The following is a 19,065-nucleotide window of genomic DNA, read 5'->3' as shown; positions in this document are numbered from 1 at the left end:
CGACTGTCCCGAGTTTATTATTATTATTATGTGCAAAACCTGACCAGATCCAGAATCAGAGATCTTAAAACAACAGCTGGACTGGACAGTTTAGTTCGGTTTTATGTTCTTTATTCCCCTGGAGAACCCATAAATATGTATATCAAATTACAATCGCCACGTCTCGACATAACCGGAAGCTTTTCAATATCGCATAGGCCACAAAAATGTTGATCACAGCGATTTTGTGCATCTTTTTGTTGTTTTCTCTTTAAATCTTTCATAAATTTCCAAAAAAAAAAAAAAAAGAGAAAAGGAGAAAAATAAAAATAAATTTAATGAGATGATGCATATTGCCCTTGAAAAGATGCCGCCTCTGATGCAAATACAAAAGGATAGCAATCGCGATCGAGTTCTCTTTTCGTTTGTTCTTGAACTTTATCTTTAACTTTAACTCCGACTTTGAGTTCGTATCCAAGTTTAGCTTCACATCGCTTGAATTGTTTTAAAGTTAGTGTAAATACAATTTCAGTAACATTTTTTCTTTTCCAAGCTCAAGTATTTTGTGTTTATTGAGCAAACAACATGGTAGGCAATCACATCATCTCATAAACAGCCCGATCAGCATTTAAGTCAAGATGATGCTGTATCTGTAAATCTGTATGTATCCGTATCTGTGTCCACATGCAATACAGCGTCAAGTTCATTGACGCCTCAACCAACTCAGAGAAGGATGAGTAAGTAAAGTGTTGATGGCTGATCGATCACTTCAGTTTGATCTACATGGCGTTCCTTTAATATCTCTTTTTACCCTGCTAAAACCTATGTTTAAATGTAATTTTTGATGTTTTAGCATTGGACTTCATAACTTCTACTGAACTTCAAATGAGAAAGATGTTAGACAACTCCTGCCTTCTATTTCTATGGCCTATCAATCATGGTTCAATGCAGTCAACTCTATGATCTCACCATCTATGACTGATCATGCCAAATTTGCACCCCATAAATTTGCCCTGGGGATGAGAAATCTAACATCTTATTGCGCAATCTGTGTATGTACCTAACACGATGGCAAATTGCTTGCAAATCGATCAAAAATACTTTCACCCAAGCTCAATGAATTGTGAAATCCTCTGTTTAGCCGGCAGATCGTCGGCTCTGTTGGGATAAGATAAGAATAAGAATACATAGATCTAAGCCATCTGCAATGTGCATACATAGTTTGAGCCTAAGCCGCAAAGCAAATTTGATCAATCATGGTAATAAATCAAGGCGGAATGTGTCTGTGTACCATGTAATTTCAGTTGGTCTCTTTTTGTTGGGCATGTCCTTGCCCAGGACAGGATGTGTCCAGTGTAGTGTCTTTCTTTTGTGATAGTCTTTTGTGTGGCAAGCAAAAAAACAACAACAACAAAACATTTGTATGTGTATTTTCTTTTCTTTTTGTCTTTGGGTTGTTTGCATTTCGAAATGCAAAATATGAACAGAGCAAAAGATTTGGCGATATGCAAACATCTGCCCCGAACGTATGTACATACATACCTACCTCTATATGTATGTATGTATGTATGGGTCTGAACCCAAGGATGAGTTTGGTGTTTTGTAGCCTACTGTACTTGGTTATTGTCGGTATTGTTTCGCTTCAATTTGCTACGTGCCATGCAAAAGGATTCCTGGGCCATAGAAACTAATCACTCAACACCTGTTATTTGGACAATATTAGCTGACGATACGTGAGCGATCGATTGAGCCGACGAGTTGGAATGGGTTGAAAACCTGTTGGCCCTAATGCCAATGCATTAATTCAATACGGGGCCCTTTTTGGAAGAGCGAGAGGGAGAGAGGGACTCTCTAAGCCAGACAGTTGGTTCGTTCAATGGTTCGTGGTTGGTCATGCATGTAGATCACCAGATCAAAATAACAGCAGAAACCGCTCTTAGGCTCAGCAGGAGGCAGCAGGTACAACCCGGTAAGATCGTCTGTGCGCAGGATTAGAGTTAGAAAGAGGCAGAGAGCGAGTGAGAGATCGAGTCTAGTCTAGTAATGTAGTACAATGAAGGCTCTAGCAAGGATTATTTTCATGTCCTCAAGCCGGCAGCCCAGTCTTGATCTTGGTAAGAGTAAAACGCATTCAAGCGGAAGTAACAGCTGCGTCCTGCATTTCGTTGTAATGGCAATTATTATATTCGGAGGCAGCTGTAAGAAAGCTTCGCTCCCACACACTAAAATCGAAGCAAAAGCTTCCCAGATTTGTTCCTTCATCTTTCACTCCATCGCACTCTCTATCTCTCTCTTTCTCTCTCTTGCTCGATCTTTGGCTTGGCACTTTTGTCGCACCTGTCGCACAATTTATTTTGAGACCGAAAAACCACCGAAAAAAAAAAACCAAGCAAAGAAGAAACACACACAGTTGCTTGATGGGTCCAGGCATATCCGTTTGTCTTTAGCTTCCTTTTTGGTAATGACGACAGAGCTCTGAAAAGTAGCAGCTGCCTCCAAATTGAACTAAACCTGGTCTGGACTCTCAGTCTGAGTCTGGGTCGGGTCTCTGGTCCTGATCGCCAGATATTAATGTACAGCATCTCTCTCGCTCGATCTTTCTTTACTTTTCGCTTGTAATTTGCAATCGTTCACATGTTGTTCCTGTCTGATTTCATTCGCTTTGATATCGTTGTAGCATTTTTTGTATTTTTGGGTGATCATAAAGTTTAGTTGCCTTTTGTTTTTGTTTCTTTAAAGTAAACTTTGCCGAAAATTTACTCAAACTTGCCATCTGATTCCTTTGACTTTTGGTGAGAAACAACAAAAGGTCGTTGTTCGTCGCCAACTGACTGCGATTGTAGATCAATGTCACATTTATTTATGTTCACATTGATTCAGATTTATAACTTTATTAAAACATACATACATATATGCCAGGAATAATGACATATTAAAGTACCTTCAGAGGCTTCAATGCTAGACTTATTTTTTTTGTGAAAATATTTTCTTTTCTTTTGGCAAACATCTGCTTTCTCTTGGGCACCTTTTCTTCCAGGAGCATCTATGACATGCAATTCATCTTCTATTTCATAATAACCAACAATCTCTTTTGATCTTTCTTCTTTTTACCTAGAACAAATAGATCAAGAGGTTCCCGAAAGATTCTCCAACGATCTAGGTCTAATCCGTAGGCGTTTTCTGTTTCATTTCTATTAGAAAAGTTCTCGAATATATTTAAATAAATAAAAACGAAAACTAATTTAATAAGGAGATCCTTCTTTATAAAGGTGAAAACTCAAATTTGAGTAGTCCTGTCTCCTCTTAGGTACAAATTTCTCAGTATTTTGTCGACTTAACCCTTAACCCTCTTCTACGCTTGACAATAATCATTTTTACTTCCATACATAAAATAAATTGCTTAGAAAACATAAACAAATTACAAACAATTAATTAAGTTGCGCCATGTTAACCATGTGATCGACAAGGGGCCGATACCCTGAGACAGAGACCAGGGCGATAGGGTGGATGGTTGGTTGGTTGGTTGGGTATGTAATGTAATGGCAATGTAATGGTAATGGGTAGTAACCCAAAACCAATCGCTAACCGAAATCGAATCTGCTATCTTCTTTTTTATTTTTTTGCGCCAAGCACTCGTCAAAAAGGTGTGAAGACATTGCTTAGTGTGCATACAGATTAGACAATTTGCCATGGTTCGTTAGGGCTAGAAAGTTCTTCTTGCTCTATGGAAAATCAAAACATAATTTCCTATGCCTCAATGAACTGTTCTTGCCCGAGGGGACGAGAAAGGAGAAGAGGCCGAAGGGTGCCCTTCATTGTACCGTTACCGGTTTTTGCAAAGACTCACACTGTGGAAGGAAAACGAAGGCAAACTAGTTTCGCTGCTGGATCTTTTCTTACTTTTTTCTTTACATTTATGACCAAACAATAAGGTTCATTAGAAATGCAAAGAAAATTGTGTGTATATGTATATATGTATATATGTCTGCCTAAAACAGGCTGCTGTAGAGATCAGGAAGGATCATGAGCAAGCAACAGGAATAGGAGCAGGAGCAGTACAGCTGCGTCTTAAACTTAAAGATACAATAATAATACAAGAAAAAAAAACAGAAAAAACCAAAGGAAATCAATTGGCCATTCGTGATCGAAGCAGCAGCAGCTGTTATCCTGTGGCGCATCCTTTGTAATTAAACAACAACTGGGAGAGCCACAGAGACGCCGCAGGCACGGGTTAAACTCATTAAAGTCATCGGCTTCCACTCCCAATTTGGACATCGACTTGAGGTCTTTTTATTTTCTGTGTACAGTTGTCCATTTGCCAATGCTGAGGATCGACTCGCCCTAAAGGTTCACAGTCAGTCAGTCAGTCAGTCAGCCAACCTGTCGCAGTTGTTGGCAATGGCATCACCTGCCGTCTACAAAGCCATCGTCTGTTGCCTGTTAATGTGTTTAATGATGCCCCTGCCATACGCTCAGTTATGCTAAATTGAGACTCGGAAACTCTGGCCAACAACTTCCACATGTCTCGTGCTCTGACGATCCTGTCCTGTCTGACCCTATACACGTATGATGATAATGCGGGTCTCACCTAGCCACGCGCCTTGAACCAATGCGAAAACAAAAACATAAAACTTTCCTCAAAATAACATCAAAAAGCACCTGCCAGCCGATGCAGGGCAGCAATGCAAAAATGTGGGCCGCCCTAATGGAGTTGTAGTTGTAGTTGCCCGACAAGTTGGCAACTTTTACTCACACGACAGAGGCTTCAGGCACGGAATCCATTAGTTACCATCTGACCATTTTTTAGCAAATTATTTTATAATTTTTGTTGTTGTTTTGTTTAAGATTCGCCAACACGTTTCGCAGGGCCTAATGACCCAACATGATGACGAGAAGGCCATGACTTATCAATCCTTTTTCTGTAAAACTAGTCCTGCATTTTCTTTTGGCTACGAACGTGAGGAAGTCTATAGAATTGAATTTGAAAAACTACACTATATGTCATCATCATCTAAAAATTTATAATCCTGAGGCATTTGGAAAGAATTTCCATGGCATTCCAGCAGTTTCCATTTTCAATAGAGTATACTCTAGTTCGGCGCATGAGCCACTTTCAAAATTGAGAACAAGATCCTCAGCATAAAAGTCCGTTATCGTGCATTTTGCAGCTTTTCAGTCGGAGCCTACTACTTATATACAGTTTCTTCGAGAGAGATGAAAAATAAGGAGTTAAAAGAGAGAATCGCTCATCCGCAACAGAGGCCCAAAAAAGATCCTTAGAGTTAGTTCCTTAGCAGTTAAGCTGGATAGATAGTTCGATTCCTCCAAATATTAAGTAGATTCTTAGTTAACGTCTCCACATAATGTTTCGATTTGAATTACTTGAGAATTTAATTTTATTAACATTTCGAAAGATATTGAATAACGAAGAGAGGGTTGTTGTTTATTATGCAAGGAGTTTGATTGTTAGAGTAAACGAGATGGAAAAACAGCTCATTGAAAGAGAGCCAAATGATGAGAAAGAGCAGATCCAGTTGAAGCAGTGCACTATGGACAAATTTAGGAAATCATCAAATTGTAAAAAGCAACTTCAACATAATAGAAAATGTTTAAAAAAGTGAAAAAGAGACCCAAGGCTTTGACTGTAAAGTTTCTAAGTTTTTAATTTTTTATAAGGTATTTAATACCCAAAAATTCCGCATATCAAGTTTGTTTATTAAATTTTTAATTTGTTAGCAAAAATATTAAAAAAAAAAACCAAAAATTTAGTTTTTACTCCACGAGATAAATAAAATATAAGAACAATCCTGGGTATTCCAATATATGAGTTCCTTTGTTGTTAATATTATCCCACTGTGTGAACTTCACTGGAGAGGGATACTCTCTCGATCTTTCCTCTCTCTCTCTCGAGAAAATTTCGCTCCTGAAAATATCTTTCGAAGAGAGTTTGCCACTTGAAAATACCAGAGAGGGGAAATCGTGCTGTAATCTGATTGGTTGACAGCCGCAGCACGTCCTAAAACTATGCTATGCTTTTTATCAACTCCATATAAAAGCCTGGCTAAAACGCTGCGAGCGGGCATTCTGAAAATGGCGCGCGCCGACACAAGTCGTTCTTCGTTGGCTCAGCTCCATCGGCGACGACGGTTGTAAAAATAAAAAAGGAAATTAAATAAAAACGATCCTCTGCAAAACTTTGTGTGTGAGTGCAATACAGTTAATTTAATTATGACAAAGAAAGAAAAAACATATCCAAGAAAAAGATAAAGTGCCTTAGGACAGAAAAATGAAAAGAAGAATGTGCAAAATGAAAAAGAAAAAACTAAATTTTTGTGTGCTAAAAACTTGGTGGGTGCCTGGCGATCTTGAACTCAAAAACTCTCTAGCCTAACGGTGCCATGGCAAGTGCAGTTTTCAGTTGTCGTTTTTTTGTGTGCGCCAAGGCAGCAAAGGAGAGACAGCAAGAGCATAAGGAACAGCAACATTGCATTTCTTTTGATTGCTTGTGTATCATCGCATCTTTACTTGCGCATCTTTACTTGCGCCCACTCTTTCGACGTCGCCGAAATGGTTTTTCGACTCATTTTTGGAAGTGCAAGCCTTGGAGACGCAAAGGCCCAAGCCTGTTGCTGAGTGCAAGCACACACACACACACATTCGCACACATATACACTCCCAAAAGGTAATCTTATGCTTTGAGTTATAAAACTGCCGTTAGTTTTTTATGTTTAACCGTTTGACGTTTGGGTGCAGCAGCAGCTCCACCACCACCACCACCACAGCAGCAGAGAAAGAAGAGGGAGAACTCTTCAAAATTGAAGAAAGGAAAAAAAAAACATTTTACAGTAAATTGACTCAAGCTAGCTTTTAAAAATTGACAGTTACAGCTACAACAAATAAAGTGTCCAGCACGCAATGACGTAATGAGTGATAAAATAGGAAAGAAAAAACCCTAGCACTTATGTATGTACATATGTCGCACCAGCAAAAGAAACACAACCAAAACGCAGTCAATATTCCTGCGATAAGGCACTAATATTATATTGCAGAATATTCTTCGATGGATGAAATCGAAAAAGAAAAAACCAAATGGGTTGGGGGAAATATCGTTATGTCGCCTTTTTGATTTATATTTACATACATACATACCACACATGTACATGTGCTTCTTCATACAAAGAAACGGTTCTTTTGGGCTCTCTTTCTCTTAGTCTCTCTGAGTCATGACTCTGATTCTCTCTACCGCCCTCGCTCACCCCCAACTTCAGACAAAATGGAAACGGAATCGGAACGGTAGCGCGCCAAAGTAACGGACAGGCTACATTTCAGCATCGTCATCACAATCATCATCATCATCATCTTTATCGTTTCTCGTAATCATCGTAATCATCGTCTTGTTCATTTCGCACTCCTCTTCCATTCGGCCGCCATGTCAGCGCCTTCATTATAATAATTTTTATTGCTTTTGCATAAATCAAAAAGCAACATGAAAGAATAAGAAACGCACCTTTGCACTAATTTTGCAAAATGTGATCCTTTTTTTTAATGTTTTCTTTTTTTTTTAATTTTTTTGTTGTTTTTTATGAGCATTTCCGTTACTGTTGTGTTTTTTTTTTTTTTTTTTTTTGTTTTTGTGCCAAATCATGTCTGCGGTCTGCATACAAATTCATTAGTGACGGCTGCCTGCCAGTTCCACTACATCCACCTTTGCCTCCCACACACACACACACACACTCACGCTTTGGGTCTTGGGAGTTTTCTGAGAATTGTGCACCTTTCGTACAAGAGCAGCTCCAGCTCCTCATGGCTCATGGCTCATGGCCTCAGGAGGATGCAGAACTCACACCGCGTTGCAAGACCGCGAGCTCTTTTTGTTTTCTCGTTTCTCGATTCTTTGGAATTATGCTGAATGTTGGCTACTTTCCTTTTAGTTTTAAGTGTGGTTATTTAATAACCGATTTTCTTTACTGCACAACAATGTTGTTCAATTGAGTATGAATTTTATGTGGCAAGGAGTAAACAGGATATGATTGCAAGTTCAAAGCCAAAAAAGTGTATTGACAGGGGAGATGTGACATGGATTAATTTTAGGGAATTTATCCTCTTGCTGATTACTGAAGAAATACCTCATGGAATTTCTCCCACTGTGCAATTTCTTATTCATTTATGATAACATCCATTTAATTTCAATTTCCTTGGGTTTTCTCTCCCACATAAATTGATATGCCTGCCAAACTTTCAACACTTTCAGCTTCAGCGAAAATTGACCACAAAAAAAAAAGGAGAAGAGGGAACTGCAAACAGAATGTTTAAATTATTTTCGCTGTCTTCGGCTTACTGTAACACATATAAAATCGAAAATCCAAAATGTGACCCAAAACTCGTTCTGCACGACAATTTGGCCACTAATTTTGCTCTTCTTTTTTTTTGGCTGAGTGGTCTGGTCTGGCTGGCTGGTTGGCATAACCAAAATACAGTTGTCGGTAAAATTTTATTGATCTTCTCTCACTCTTCGGTAGAGAAATATAAAAACTGTTTCATGGTCTCTCCGACGAAATCGAAAACTCTTTGCAATCGAATTCAGATCCCTAAAGAAGAAGACAACGGCGACGACGACGATAACAACAACAAATACTTGGGGTTTAGGAAGGCTTCCAATAGCCACTGGTCCAAAAAGGGCAACCCGAAAATATTTTTATCTTGATATTTATTTTTTTTTCTCGTTTTTTTTTTTTTGTTTTTTTTTGTTCTGGCGGCTGTGTTCTAAATACGCCAAAAGTTGCTTTCGGGGCATAAATATATGTCTTTAGTGTGGCATGTCTGGTTGCGTTTTTGGACCAAAAGAAGAAAAAGGGAGCAAAAGATGGTAGGGCGATGGAAAGGGAGATCAACTACGCCGTCTGAATCCGTCGCCGTCTGACCAAAATTCATGGAATTAGTTAACGATTAATGATTGGATATTGATTTCGTATTTTGAGGCCTTCATTCTTCCAATTTTTTTCGCTTTTACTACTCATTAATTTTATGTTTAACTAGCCAGGAATGGCAAATGAAGTTTCTTGTCATCATTTTCACAATATCCGAACTTTCTTTTTTTACACAAATAACATAAGAACATCTGTAAGACCAAAGATTTGTCTTCCTTATAGCGTTGCTAACTGCTTTACGATCCCCCGGGTGAACATAAAAAATCTCACATTGAAAAACTCATCTTCAGCTTTGTAAGCCAAACGATCGACGCACAATGTTCCAGGTAGTTGGTAGTTTTGTTCAAGTTGTTGGAACCTCGCCCCCCGTCCTCCCCGCCACACTTTGTGTCCCAGGTCTCTTAGTGTGTCTGCTTCTGGGAAACTTAATTTGTGGTGTGGAAGATGATGGAGCTCCTCCTTGCTGTGGCACTGCCGGGCCATATCAAATTGGCGCTATCGAATACCTAAGTCGGTCTATATCTACAAACATATACATACATACATACATATATACATATGTGCCCCACATAACTATAAAGACAAGAGCTTAAAATTTGCTTAGCTCTTTAAAAAATATATACATATACATATGTATATTTGATTTTTTTTTTTTTTTTTTTTTTTTTTTTGGTTTTTGTGCGAAATTTGAGGCTTAAATTCTTTAAGATTCCCCTTGTTTTTTGTTGTTGTTATTTTGTATAATTGGTGCACAGCCTCCTCCAAGAAGGAAAAAAATTTAAATTTGTGTGAGAATTTTGTGAAATTGGAGGCCACGTTCGCGCAGTCTCCTCGTTTCGTTGATGGGGATTAGCATGGCGCATATTTGCTGCTAATGATTTGCTTGGCATTTTCTAACAGAGAAAGAAATGGAGAGACCGGGCCAGAACCGAATAAGAAGATCACTCCACGAGTCTTATGTGGTTTGTGGAGAAAGGCCTATTAATTGCATTTTAAAGCCTAAGGCCAAAAAATACACACACACACACACACATACAAACTTGTTACCTGTTGGAGATGGCGTAATTGAGTTGTTACGCTCACCAAGTGGCGTAGTCCTGGCCTCCCTGGTCTCTCTGATATGTCATTCTCACGGCCAGTTGGAGTAATCTGTTGCAACAGGAGAGTTTGAATTTAATGAGAATCATATCAGTACGATCTTCCAACTATAAGCAATCTCTAATCCTAGAACTAACCGTTTTAGCCTATATACAAGCCATTAAATTTTATTGTCTTTGAAAACCTTGGTTCATTTCATTTTTATTGAACTCTTTCTGTATTTAAAATGGGTAAATTACTGTAGTTTTTTGTTTTGCGAATAGATCAAATAACAATTAATTGGTTAACCCGAAACAGCAGCAACCTGCATTTATCTAGCTAACCTACTCCTTGGAGCAAAGGAGAGAAGATGCTACTCCAATAAACGATGCGCTGATGGTTAGCCATTGGGTTTGATTGCATAAGTCAGGGAGAACTCTTCCTGAACAATAACAAAAAGCCATACGATGGATTGTTTTTCTGAGCATTGCTCCAGAAGACTCTCTCTCTCTCTTTTTGGCAGGAGGAGACATAGACATGCCCACTTATTTTGCGCCAACTCATATTAAAAACACCGTTATGCATATCAGCCACACTCTTCAACGACAGACAGAGACTTAGAGCCAGAGAACTTTTGAGATCTCCACACTCAGACACACACACCACACACACAAATATACATATCGACTGGCGATTGGGATTGTGGCGTGGTTGTGGCGTAACCCTTTAATTATGGCGCACACACTCAAACACACGAGTCCACAGACCATAGACAACAAGAAGAGATACATATGTTTGACTCGTTTCAAGCTAGGCTCGCTAGTTCCTTTCTTCTCAACGTCAACGCCTTTCGAATGGCACCAAGAATGGGTGAATGGCGGCAAGAAGGGAGGGAAAACCAAATGTTGGGAGTTGCCTTCTTATGCTACTTTCTAAAAAACTGTCCAGGAATATAAATTACAGCCCCCTTTTCTTTGCATGTGCCACAAAAAGCAACAAAAAACAAAACAAAGCAAGAAAAAAGAAGGTGAATATAGTCAAAAAATCTACTTGGTCCATCCAGCATATAGATGCTGGCTGCATCTTAATTGCATTTCGATTACAACAGTAGACTGAATCTGGAGTTGCTGGGTCTTAGAACCAAATCAAAATGCTCACACATGCGGCATGGACGGGCCATGGCTTTTGGATTGAAATTGGCAACAAATGTTGCCAACAAATGTTGCAACCAAGAACAGGCCCACAGCAACGGGCAACAGGCAACAGGCAACGGACAAGAGTAAAAAATCTAAACAGGGAGCACCAAACAGGCGGCTTAAGTACTATTGGCGGCCGCCAAATAGACAACAGATGAGACAGCCAGGCACGGCCCAAGCTTCAACTATGGAACGCCTTTTATGTGCTTTGCCCACGATCAGGAAACTGGTTTCTCCTTTCGAGAGCAATTGTAACACACAGCGCAAAGTTCTTTCTCGGCGAAACCTTTCTACAACTGCAAAAAAAATGCTGGATCTGGACATGGACCTGAGACTGAGCCTGAGATCTAGCACTAGGTCTCTCTCTTGCTCTCTCTCTCTCTTTCCCTCTGTCTCTCGGTTCGTGTCCTAGGCTTTGGCCATTTAATACAGTTAGTTTCTGTATTTTCTTTTCTTTCCCCCCTTTTCGCAACAATGGGGCCCATGCAAACTGTTTTTGGCCTGGAAGCCATTACCATTGCCATGGCCATTCCCGGTGTCGGTTGCCAATCCTCCTCTTGGCCACCCCATCCCGATCATCAATGCATTTGACGCAGTACTTCGTTTTGCCATAGCGTGGCCTCTCCAGTCATTAAAAATGATTCTTCTCAAACTAGAACAGGCAAAACACCAGCCAACCAGCCAGAAATCATAAATGTTGAGGAGAGAAAGGTAACCAAAACGAATTGCGGATGCCCTGTAAGAATCATACCCATATGGATTTCTAATGATCACTCGCAGTAATAATATAAATTCTAAACTAATCTTTTCTCTAGACATTTATGGCATCATATAAAGTCATGGTTTTAATTGGTGGTTAATTTTAGAACCGATTCTATCCTTGAATGTCCTGTCTCATTAGTTTTTTCAGAAATGTCAATGGGTTTTTCACCAATTTCAGTTGATTACGAATTCTCTATGCCTTTTAACTCCATGATCGTCAAGCAGATAAGGTTGCAAACTGGTTGAGTGAGTGCCTCCTCCTGCCTTTAACCCCACATTCTCTCTCCAACTTTTTCTCTGCACTCGTGTTATTCACGCGTCGATCCCTGGTGGTGGGGTGGGGCGGGGAATGGAAATCTTATTGCCTAACGTTGACTTGTCAGCTGTTGGCTTAAACAAATATTATTACATGATATTGTTTTTCCTCCTCCTTCTCTTCTTCTTGTAGCTCTACTCGCGTTCTTGATGTGGCCCCCCTTAACACATCCTTCATGTGGGTCAGCCTTTTTTTTTTCAATGAATTATTAGTTATTCGAAAATTTATGTGGCGTTCTGTTTCGTTTTTATTATTTCTTTATCGTGCGTCTATTTGCGTTTCCGCTTTCCGTTGGATTTCTATCAATTGCCCCCAAAGAGGGAGAGAGAGACAGAGAGATGGCTCGGCTTGGTATTTTCTCAATCTGTCGAATTGAAACTGAGTTGGGGGCGTATTTGCTCAAGAAAAATAAATAAATATGAATTTATTGCAGAGTTTGTTCATTTTTTCGTCTTCTTCTTATTTCAATTTTTTTTTGTTGCTATATTATGAAAAGGGACATTAAGAACCTAATGCGCCGTCGTGGCTGAAGCCCACGCGGCGATCAAATAAACAAATACAAGCACAAAAAAAAAATGCTCCCCTACCCCATTAGTTTTTTTTATGCTTTGAAGATAAGCGAACGAAAGAATTGAGCTTTTTCCTTCCACTTCCATGCTTGAAACACTCGCCAAGATTCAACTCTTTTGCGACTCTTCTGCTCGGCACTCCAACTCATTGTCAGATATATCTGAGATTTCTGCTGATCTAGCAATTCTCTGCCATATGCTAAGCCTAAATACAGACACATACATATGTACATACAAACAAACAAAAATATTTATGTGTAGCAGCACCGACAATTTTTTCTACGAATTTCTTGTCACGCTTTGGATTTCATATTTTGTCGATGCTAGCCGAACTGTAGAACCAATCCACTGGAACTCCAATTCCATCCTTAATCTTTTATGTGTTTTGTTATTCAGCTTCCTCTCTAGAAAAAATAGTTCGACCGTAAGTAAATGGTATTTAACGCTTGATTTTGCAGAATTTTAATTTTACCTTTACCTGCTCACTCACGCTGAGTGAGTAAGGATCCTGTGATCCTTTTTTTTTTTGCGACTATTGTGTTCTGCTCTGGTCTCTACGCCCGCACAAAAGGGTCCGGGCAACAGCAGCAAAATTCAAAAAGATGTTATGTGAGAGCCATGTTATGTTCAAGTAGGGGCGGAAATTTAATATTGAATTGAAGTGCATTGAAATATGAGATTTTAGGGGATTTTGATCTGGTTTCTGTTGTCTACCACCTACCTGTTGAAAACAATTTTTTTTTCTCTGCTTCTTCTCCATTTTTGGGTACCTACATACGTGTTGGCTGTACCTGTAGCCTGGTGAAACATTATCTGCATTCAAATTTCTCGTAGGACGGGAAGGTGTCAACGTTTTGCCTTATGAATCAAACATTGCACTTGTCCCGGCCTATGAGCGGTTTGTAGAACAACATCCTATCCAAAAACTGTACATTATAAATTTTAAGACAGATAGCAGAATTCCTGAATATTTTGAACTAAAATTTATAAAACTAGTTAAACAAAATTACTAAATATATCTTTCTTTCTTTGTTTTTAGATTTTTCACAAAGGCATTCATCTATTTTGCAATATGAATTTAGGTGAGTTGCAAAATTCAAATTAAAATGTATTATTTAAGAAACTCTGTTAAGGCAATGTCAAGAGCTCATCAAATTTCAAATTGCGCGCGTATTTTCGTTATCTTTTGTGCTAGAGATGTGCAAACCAGTTTGAATTGTTGTAATAGTTTCGTGTCACGCTCACACATCTACTACGTCGGTGTCTGTCTATTTGTGTGGGAAGTTGTTTACAAAAGTGTACTATGGATAACAAATTAATTTTTTTAAATATTAAAAACAAAAAAGGAAAAGACAAACCCGAAATGTGTTTAAATCAAAATATAATATGTCTTTAACAGGCCAAAATGAAACGATTGTAAAAATTTATTTAATTTAATTTAATTTTAAAAGTATTATTAAAGTATTTAAACATTAGAAACCAATTGACTGCGACAAATGTCATTTAAAATGCTAAAAAAATATATATATTTATCTAACAAATATAATAATATTTTAAAATTTATCTCTCATTTTTGTTAACACAAAAGGTGGTCATTTTATCCATAGTGCGTTGCTCTCTCCCTCTCTTTATGTGTGTGTGTGCGTGTGTTTTTGTATCGTTGTGAATGTGCTTGTATCTATGTGTGCGTGTGAGTCTTTTGCCGCTTGCTTCGCATTTACTTTCGTAAATCATAAAAATAAAAAAAAAATTGTTCTCAGTTTAAAAAATATTCTCGTTGCGTTTAGTTGTCTGAGAGAGCGGACCGTTGGGTTTTTGTTTAATTTAATTTGATTTTGTTGCTTTAACCACTACTCGGCCCATCGACAAAACATTGCGCAGGCATTTTCTTAATTAATTTATTTACGTCTCGCTATTGATTTTTTTAATGTAAGCAAAAAGTAAAATATAAATTCATATATGCATACTTATGTATGTATTCACAAGCATTTCTACACAAGGGGAAAAAAACTAACAGAAAAAACTGTGTAAACCGGTGAGTGGGTGAAATGAACAACAGAATTTAGACGCATATTTTTGCCTAAAAATAAAACGCATTGCTCAGAATTATTTATTTATTTTTAAGTTTTGTTTATTTAAATTCTTTTTTTTTTTATTAACATAAATTGTTCTTGTTATGTAGACTGTACATTTGAAACACACATGCACAAGTTTTCGTGTGTGTGTGTGTATTCAATATTTTAAAAGCAACGTAACGTTAGATTTTGTTTTTAGATTTTTATTTTTTATGCTTTGTGGTTATTATACTACTTACTTGTGCTAAGAGCTCGCTCATTCTGTCTCTCTTTTGAGCTCTCTCTCTCTGGCTCTCAGCCACAATAGATAAAGTGGCGCGCACATGCACCATGACAATGCAGGGGGTGGGAAGTCGGGGATCTCAATTAAATGTAAACAACATTTAAAATTCATTAATTTTATAAGTCTTTTCAATTTCGATGGATATTGAGTAATAATTCGTTTATGCTTTTAATTTGAATTGAAAAGTTTCATTTTAAAACCGTTAGAGAGCATATCCTTTGCATGGCAATCCTTTGTTTGAGGTTATGAAAACTAAATTAAAACTGATTTGATTCACTCGAAAACAGAACTCACAAATGGATCTTCTAATGCCGCTTACTCTCCAACAACAACAACATCAATCACAGGATTTTAAAATGTCGTATCCGCCACAGCAGCCAAAAGGACGAGGCCGTCCACGTGCCTCTTACGCTCAGACAGGGGAATTTGATTTAGGTCTCATACGGGAATTTCGTTCACGTCCCGCTCTCTATGATCGTTCTAATAAACGTTTCAAGGACAAACCCCATGTGGCCCAACTATGGCTGCAAATATCCAATAAACTAGGCTATGATGGTAAGCAATAGCATACGAAATATTCTTCAGAAAATATTCAATATTTTCGAATCTCTGCATTCAACAGTTACCATGCTGAGAGAGCGCATGATTACTTTGAGAAATCGTTATAATATTGAAAAACGTCGAGTCGAAAATGGCATAACCACAGTCAACTCTCAATGGCCCCTCTTTGAGACTCTTCATTTTCTGGCCGATCACATACGATCGCGCCGTAGCTTCAAGAATATCAGTAAAAACGATGATGATGAAGAACCATTTGATGTGGAGGAATATCATAGTGATAGCAATGGCCAGATGGCCAGTATTAAGGATGAGTTGGAACAGGAATATGACGAATACGATTGCGAACAGCAGTTGCCAGTGACCACAGTGTTAAGGTTAGAATTGCAGCTGGTTGTTAAGCTTGTGTCAAACATAAATTATGTATTTTTTCCGTTTAGTATACCACACAGTTCGGATGTTAAAACTCATTTGAACGGCGGCGACTTGACGGCATTAAATGGCGATAAAAATAGTCATTCGAATAGCTCAACGGGAATCATAACGCGTCGTCAGCAGGAGGTAATTGGGTCCGCACTTAAAACTCCCTCAAAACGGCCAGCCACAGAGGAGTTAGAAAAGCAGGAGCAACAACATCAACCATCTATGTCCAAAAGGCGATTCGATCAATCCACATCCGCATACAGCAATACATTGGCATCAGCACCATCCGCCGATGCTGTCACAAACTCCATAGCCTATGCCAAATTCCATGGTTTTGGAGAATTCATGACCCATTCATTGACTGAATTGCCATTACCGACAGCATTGCGTTTAGTGCAAAAATTTACGCGTGAAATTGTACAGACCGCAATACGTTGTCAGGGCAACAGTCAATCTAAGTCCGAAGCAGTAGATCTGAGTAGTGATCTGGAGGAAGATGAATAGAAGAAGTTATCCATATAATCCACAAACAAAAAACTATATATTTAGAAAATTAGGCGGCACCAAAAACAATTTTTCATGTAAAAATCTGAAATACATAATGAAGGAAATTAATAAAGTAAGACGTTTTCAGCACTGAATGAGCTGAGGAAGTTCATTTTTCATATATAACGCATACCCAAAAAGTATGCAATACAAAATTTCTACAACTAATTTCAGATGAGATATTTACAAAATCATGAAGGAACCTACTATAATTAGGGTGAAGCATATACCAAAAAGTATGCCGTACAAAAATATCTATAAATCTACCAGATGACCCAGAAATCGTACCTACAACTCTTGACCGCATTGCAAAATATGTAAAGATGATGTGCAGAAAAGTGTCTGCACAATTTTAATAGAAAATAAGTTTAATGCTACATCAATTTTTCACAAGACAGGGTAAATGGGCAAGGAGACGTGGTCTGGTGGTGATGATTGTGGTAGGTGCTTGCGCACTTGCGCATAAAAAATACATTTGTTAATTGATTGCAGTGGGATGGGCCCATTGGAGTTGTAATAAACATTGGTTAGCCTGGTAATAGACGACGCCGTGGGCCACAACTTGTTTAATGGCCGGCCAACCTCAGAATTCAAGTGTTCGACTGGGACAGGTTAGAGAAGAGCCCCTTAGGCAAAATTAGAAATGGTCAGAGTAATGTTCGGAGTCTTGGTTAACTCTTTTTCTCTCGTGGAGACTACATATTTCCGTTACATTTGTTTCTCCTGTCTTTTTTTTCTTATTAATGCATCTATATATTTTAATTAAATTACAGACTCTTCTAGCACGTCTCAGTGTCATTGGGTTGGAGGTGCGTGTAATAACAGTCTTTATGAGCCAGTTGGACATTCTTTCGCTGCGCTTATTGATATTGGGCAATTGCCAGCGACTGAGATTAAGAATGAGAGGATGTGGATGTGGATGAGTATGAGATCCTAGTTTGGCTAAGTGCAGTGATGCATTAAAATGTCACCGTCAAGTGTGCTGTGGTGTATCTTAACTGTGTGTGGAAATTGTATCTTTAAAAATACGTCACATGATGTAGACCGTGCCTGGTGCTTATTTGTTGCTATTTAAATATACAAATTGCACTAGTCCCGGCCTGCAGTAAGTGTCGCAAACAACTTTACTCTTAACGTTTTAGCATTAACATTTTTTTTGTTAACAATAATGTGTGTTGCTCTGCTGCTGATGCCTTGCCGGGTGCGTGTTTCGTCAAAGTCAAGACCAACTTTCGTCTCTCTTCTGCCCTATAATTATATAATTTAATCAAATTACTTGCATATGTTGCCAAAATAAAACTAAAAAACAAAAAAGAAAAGGAACCAACAAAGAAGAGGCAACTTAAGTGGCATAAAAACAACTCGATGGCCCGAAAACTCTTATGCTTAGTAGCCATTTTTGACAGTGAAATGTGCTTGGCTTGGAGAATCCTCTGTCTGTCTGTCTGGCTATATGTGTGTGTGGTTGTGCGTGGCCAAAAAGAAAGATATTTACGTATTTTAGCATTCATCATCATTATTCTTTTATGCGGTTGACGGCAGCATCGGTTGCGGTTGCATTTAAATTTGTAGGCGCACTTAACTTGACAGCGGTTTGACAGTTGCAAATTACTGCCAAATGAGGAAGAAAGACAGGCAGTTTCATGAGTATGTATGTAGATAGATAAGGGAGATAGAGCGAGACAAATGGAGTATATAGTATATGTCTTAACACCATTTTAGACGTTACATAAAACGATTTAAAAATGCATGCAAGACCATAGGAATATCATCATGGTAGATTTTACCTATTTTTGACCAATATGCATAGATCCTTTTCTAACTAAACTATATAATAAATAATGATAATAATACTAAATTAGTAAAAAAATGGGATAATAAAATTAATCACTTTAAGTTTCTCAATCAGAAAGATAAATTTAGATAGTTAAGTCCAGCAAATTATTTATAAATGTAAAGCAAATGTTTAAATTGCCAAATCAAAAAAAAAAGGAGAAACCTTGAATTGAATTATAATTGAACATTGTATGAATGAAATGTAAATGAAATATGATTTATAATTAGCTAAACGTAAAATAAACACTTGTAAAAATGGCAAACCCAAAAAATGATTGGTTTTAAAATATGTATTATATAACTAATTACCTTTATAATATTCGCAAAAAAATACATTCAACTGTGGTAATATTGCATAATTGAGATAGAAAAACCGTTGACATCAGGATTTTTAATGTTTTTGTTCATGTTTTTCTTTTTTTAATTGAAGAGACTTGAGAAATTGATTTGTATATTTATTGTATTGTATATTTAAATGTAATTGGAGTTTTAATTCTTGTTTAAAGTAACTAAATTTA

General features: G+C 37.9%; 1 protein-coding gene across 5 annotated transcripts; it reads left to right on the top strand.

Moving 5' to 3' along the window:
* Window positions 1–6,068: 6,068 nt before the first annotated feature.
* On the top strand, window positions 6,069–16,806 carry jigr1 (jing interacting gene regulatory 1). Of its 5 annotated transcripts, none has more exons than XM_068299835.1 (5): window positions 6,069–6,181; window positions 13,866–13,908; window positions 15,472–15,739; window positions 15,807–16,119; window positions 16,183–16,806. In XM_068299835.1, exons 3-5 carry the CDS (start codon window positions 15,481–15,483, stop codon window positions 16,667–16,669), a joined length of 1,059 nt encoding a protein of 352 aa, XP_068155936.1. In that variant the 5' UTR covers window positions 6,069–6,181; window positions 13,866–13,908; window positions 15,472–15,480; the 3' UTR covers window positions 16,670–16,806. The 5 variants fall into 5 exon arrangements, with proteins under 5 accessions (XP_068155936.1, XP_068155937.1, XP_068155940.1 ...); XM_068299836.1 differs by having other exon boundaries at window positions 6,070–6,661; XM_068299838.1 differs by lacking the exons at window positions 6,069–6,181; window positions 13,866–13,908 and adding exons at window positions 14,585–14,755; window positions 14,813–14,861.
* Window positions 16,807–19,065: the final 2,259 nt, after the last annotated feature.

This window comes from Drosophila tropicalis, unplaced genomic scaffold (assembly GCF_018151085.1).
Source record: "Drosophila tropicalis isolate 14030-0801.00 unplaced genomic scaffold, ASM1815108v1 contig_878, whole genome shotgun sequence".
Taxonomy (NCBI): domain Eukaryota; kingdom Metazoa; phylum Arthropoda; class Insecta; order Diptera; family Drosophilidae; genus Drosophila; species Drosophila tropicalis.
Note: the sequence above shows the minus strand (reverse complement) of the source record. Positions and strands in the feature narration are given on the sequence as shown.

Excerpts from the sequence above, each read along its gene's own strand:
- jigr1 (XM_068299835.1), top strand. The coding sequence starts at position 15,481 with ATGGATCTTCTAATGCCGCTTACTCTCCAACAACAACAACATCAATCA. Across the intron at positions 15,740-15,806 it reads CAATAAACTAGGCTATGATG|TTACCATGCTGAGAGAGCGC; the intron begins GTAAGCAATAGC and ends TGCATTCAACAG. Across the intron at positions 16,120-16,182 it reads CCAGTGACCACAGTGTTAAG|TATACCACACAGTTCGGATG; the intron begins GTTAGAATTGCA and ends TTTTCCGTTTAG.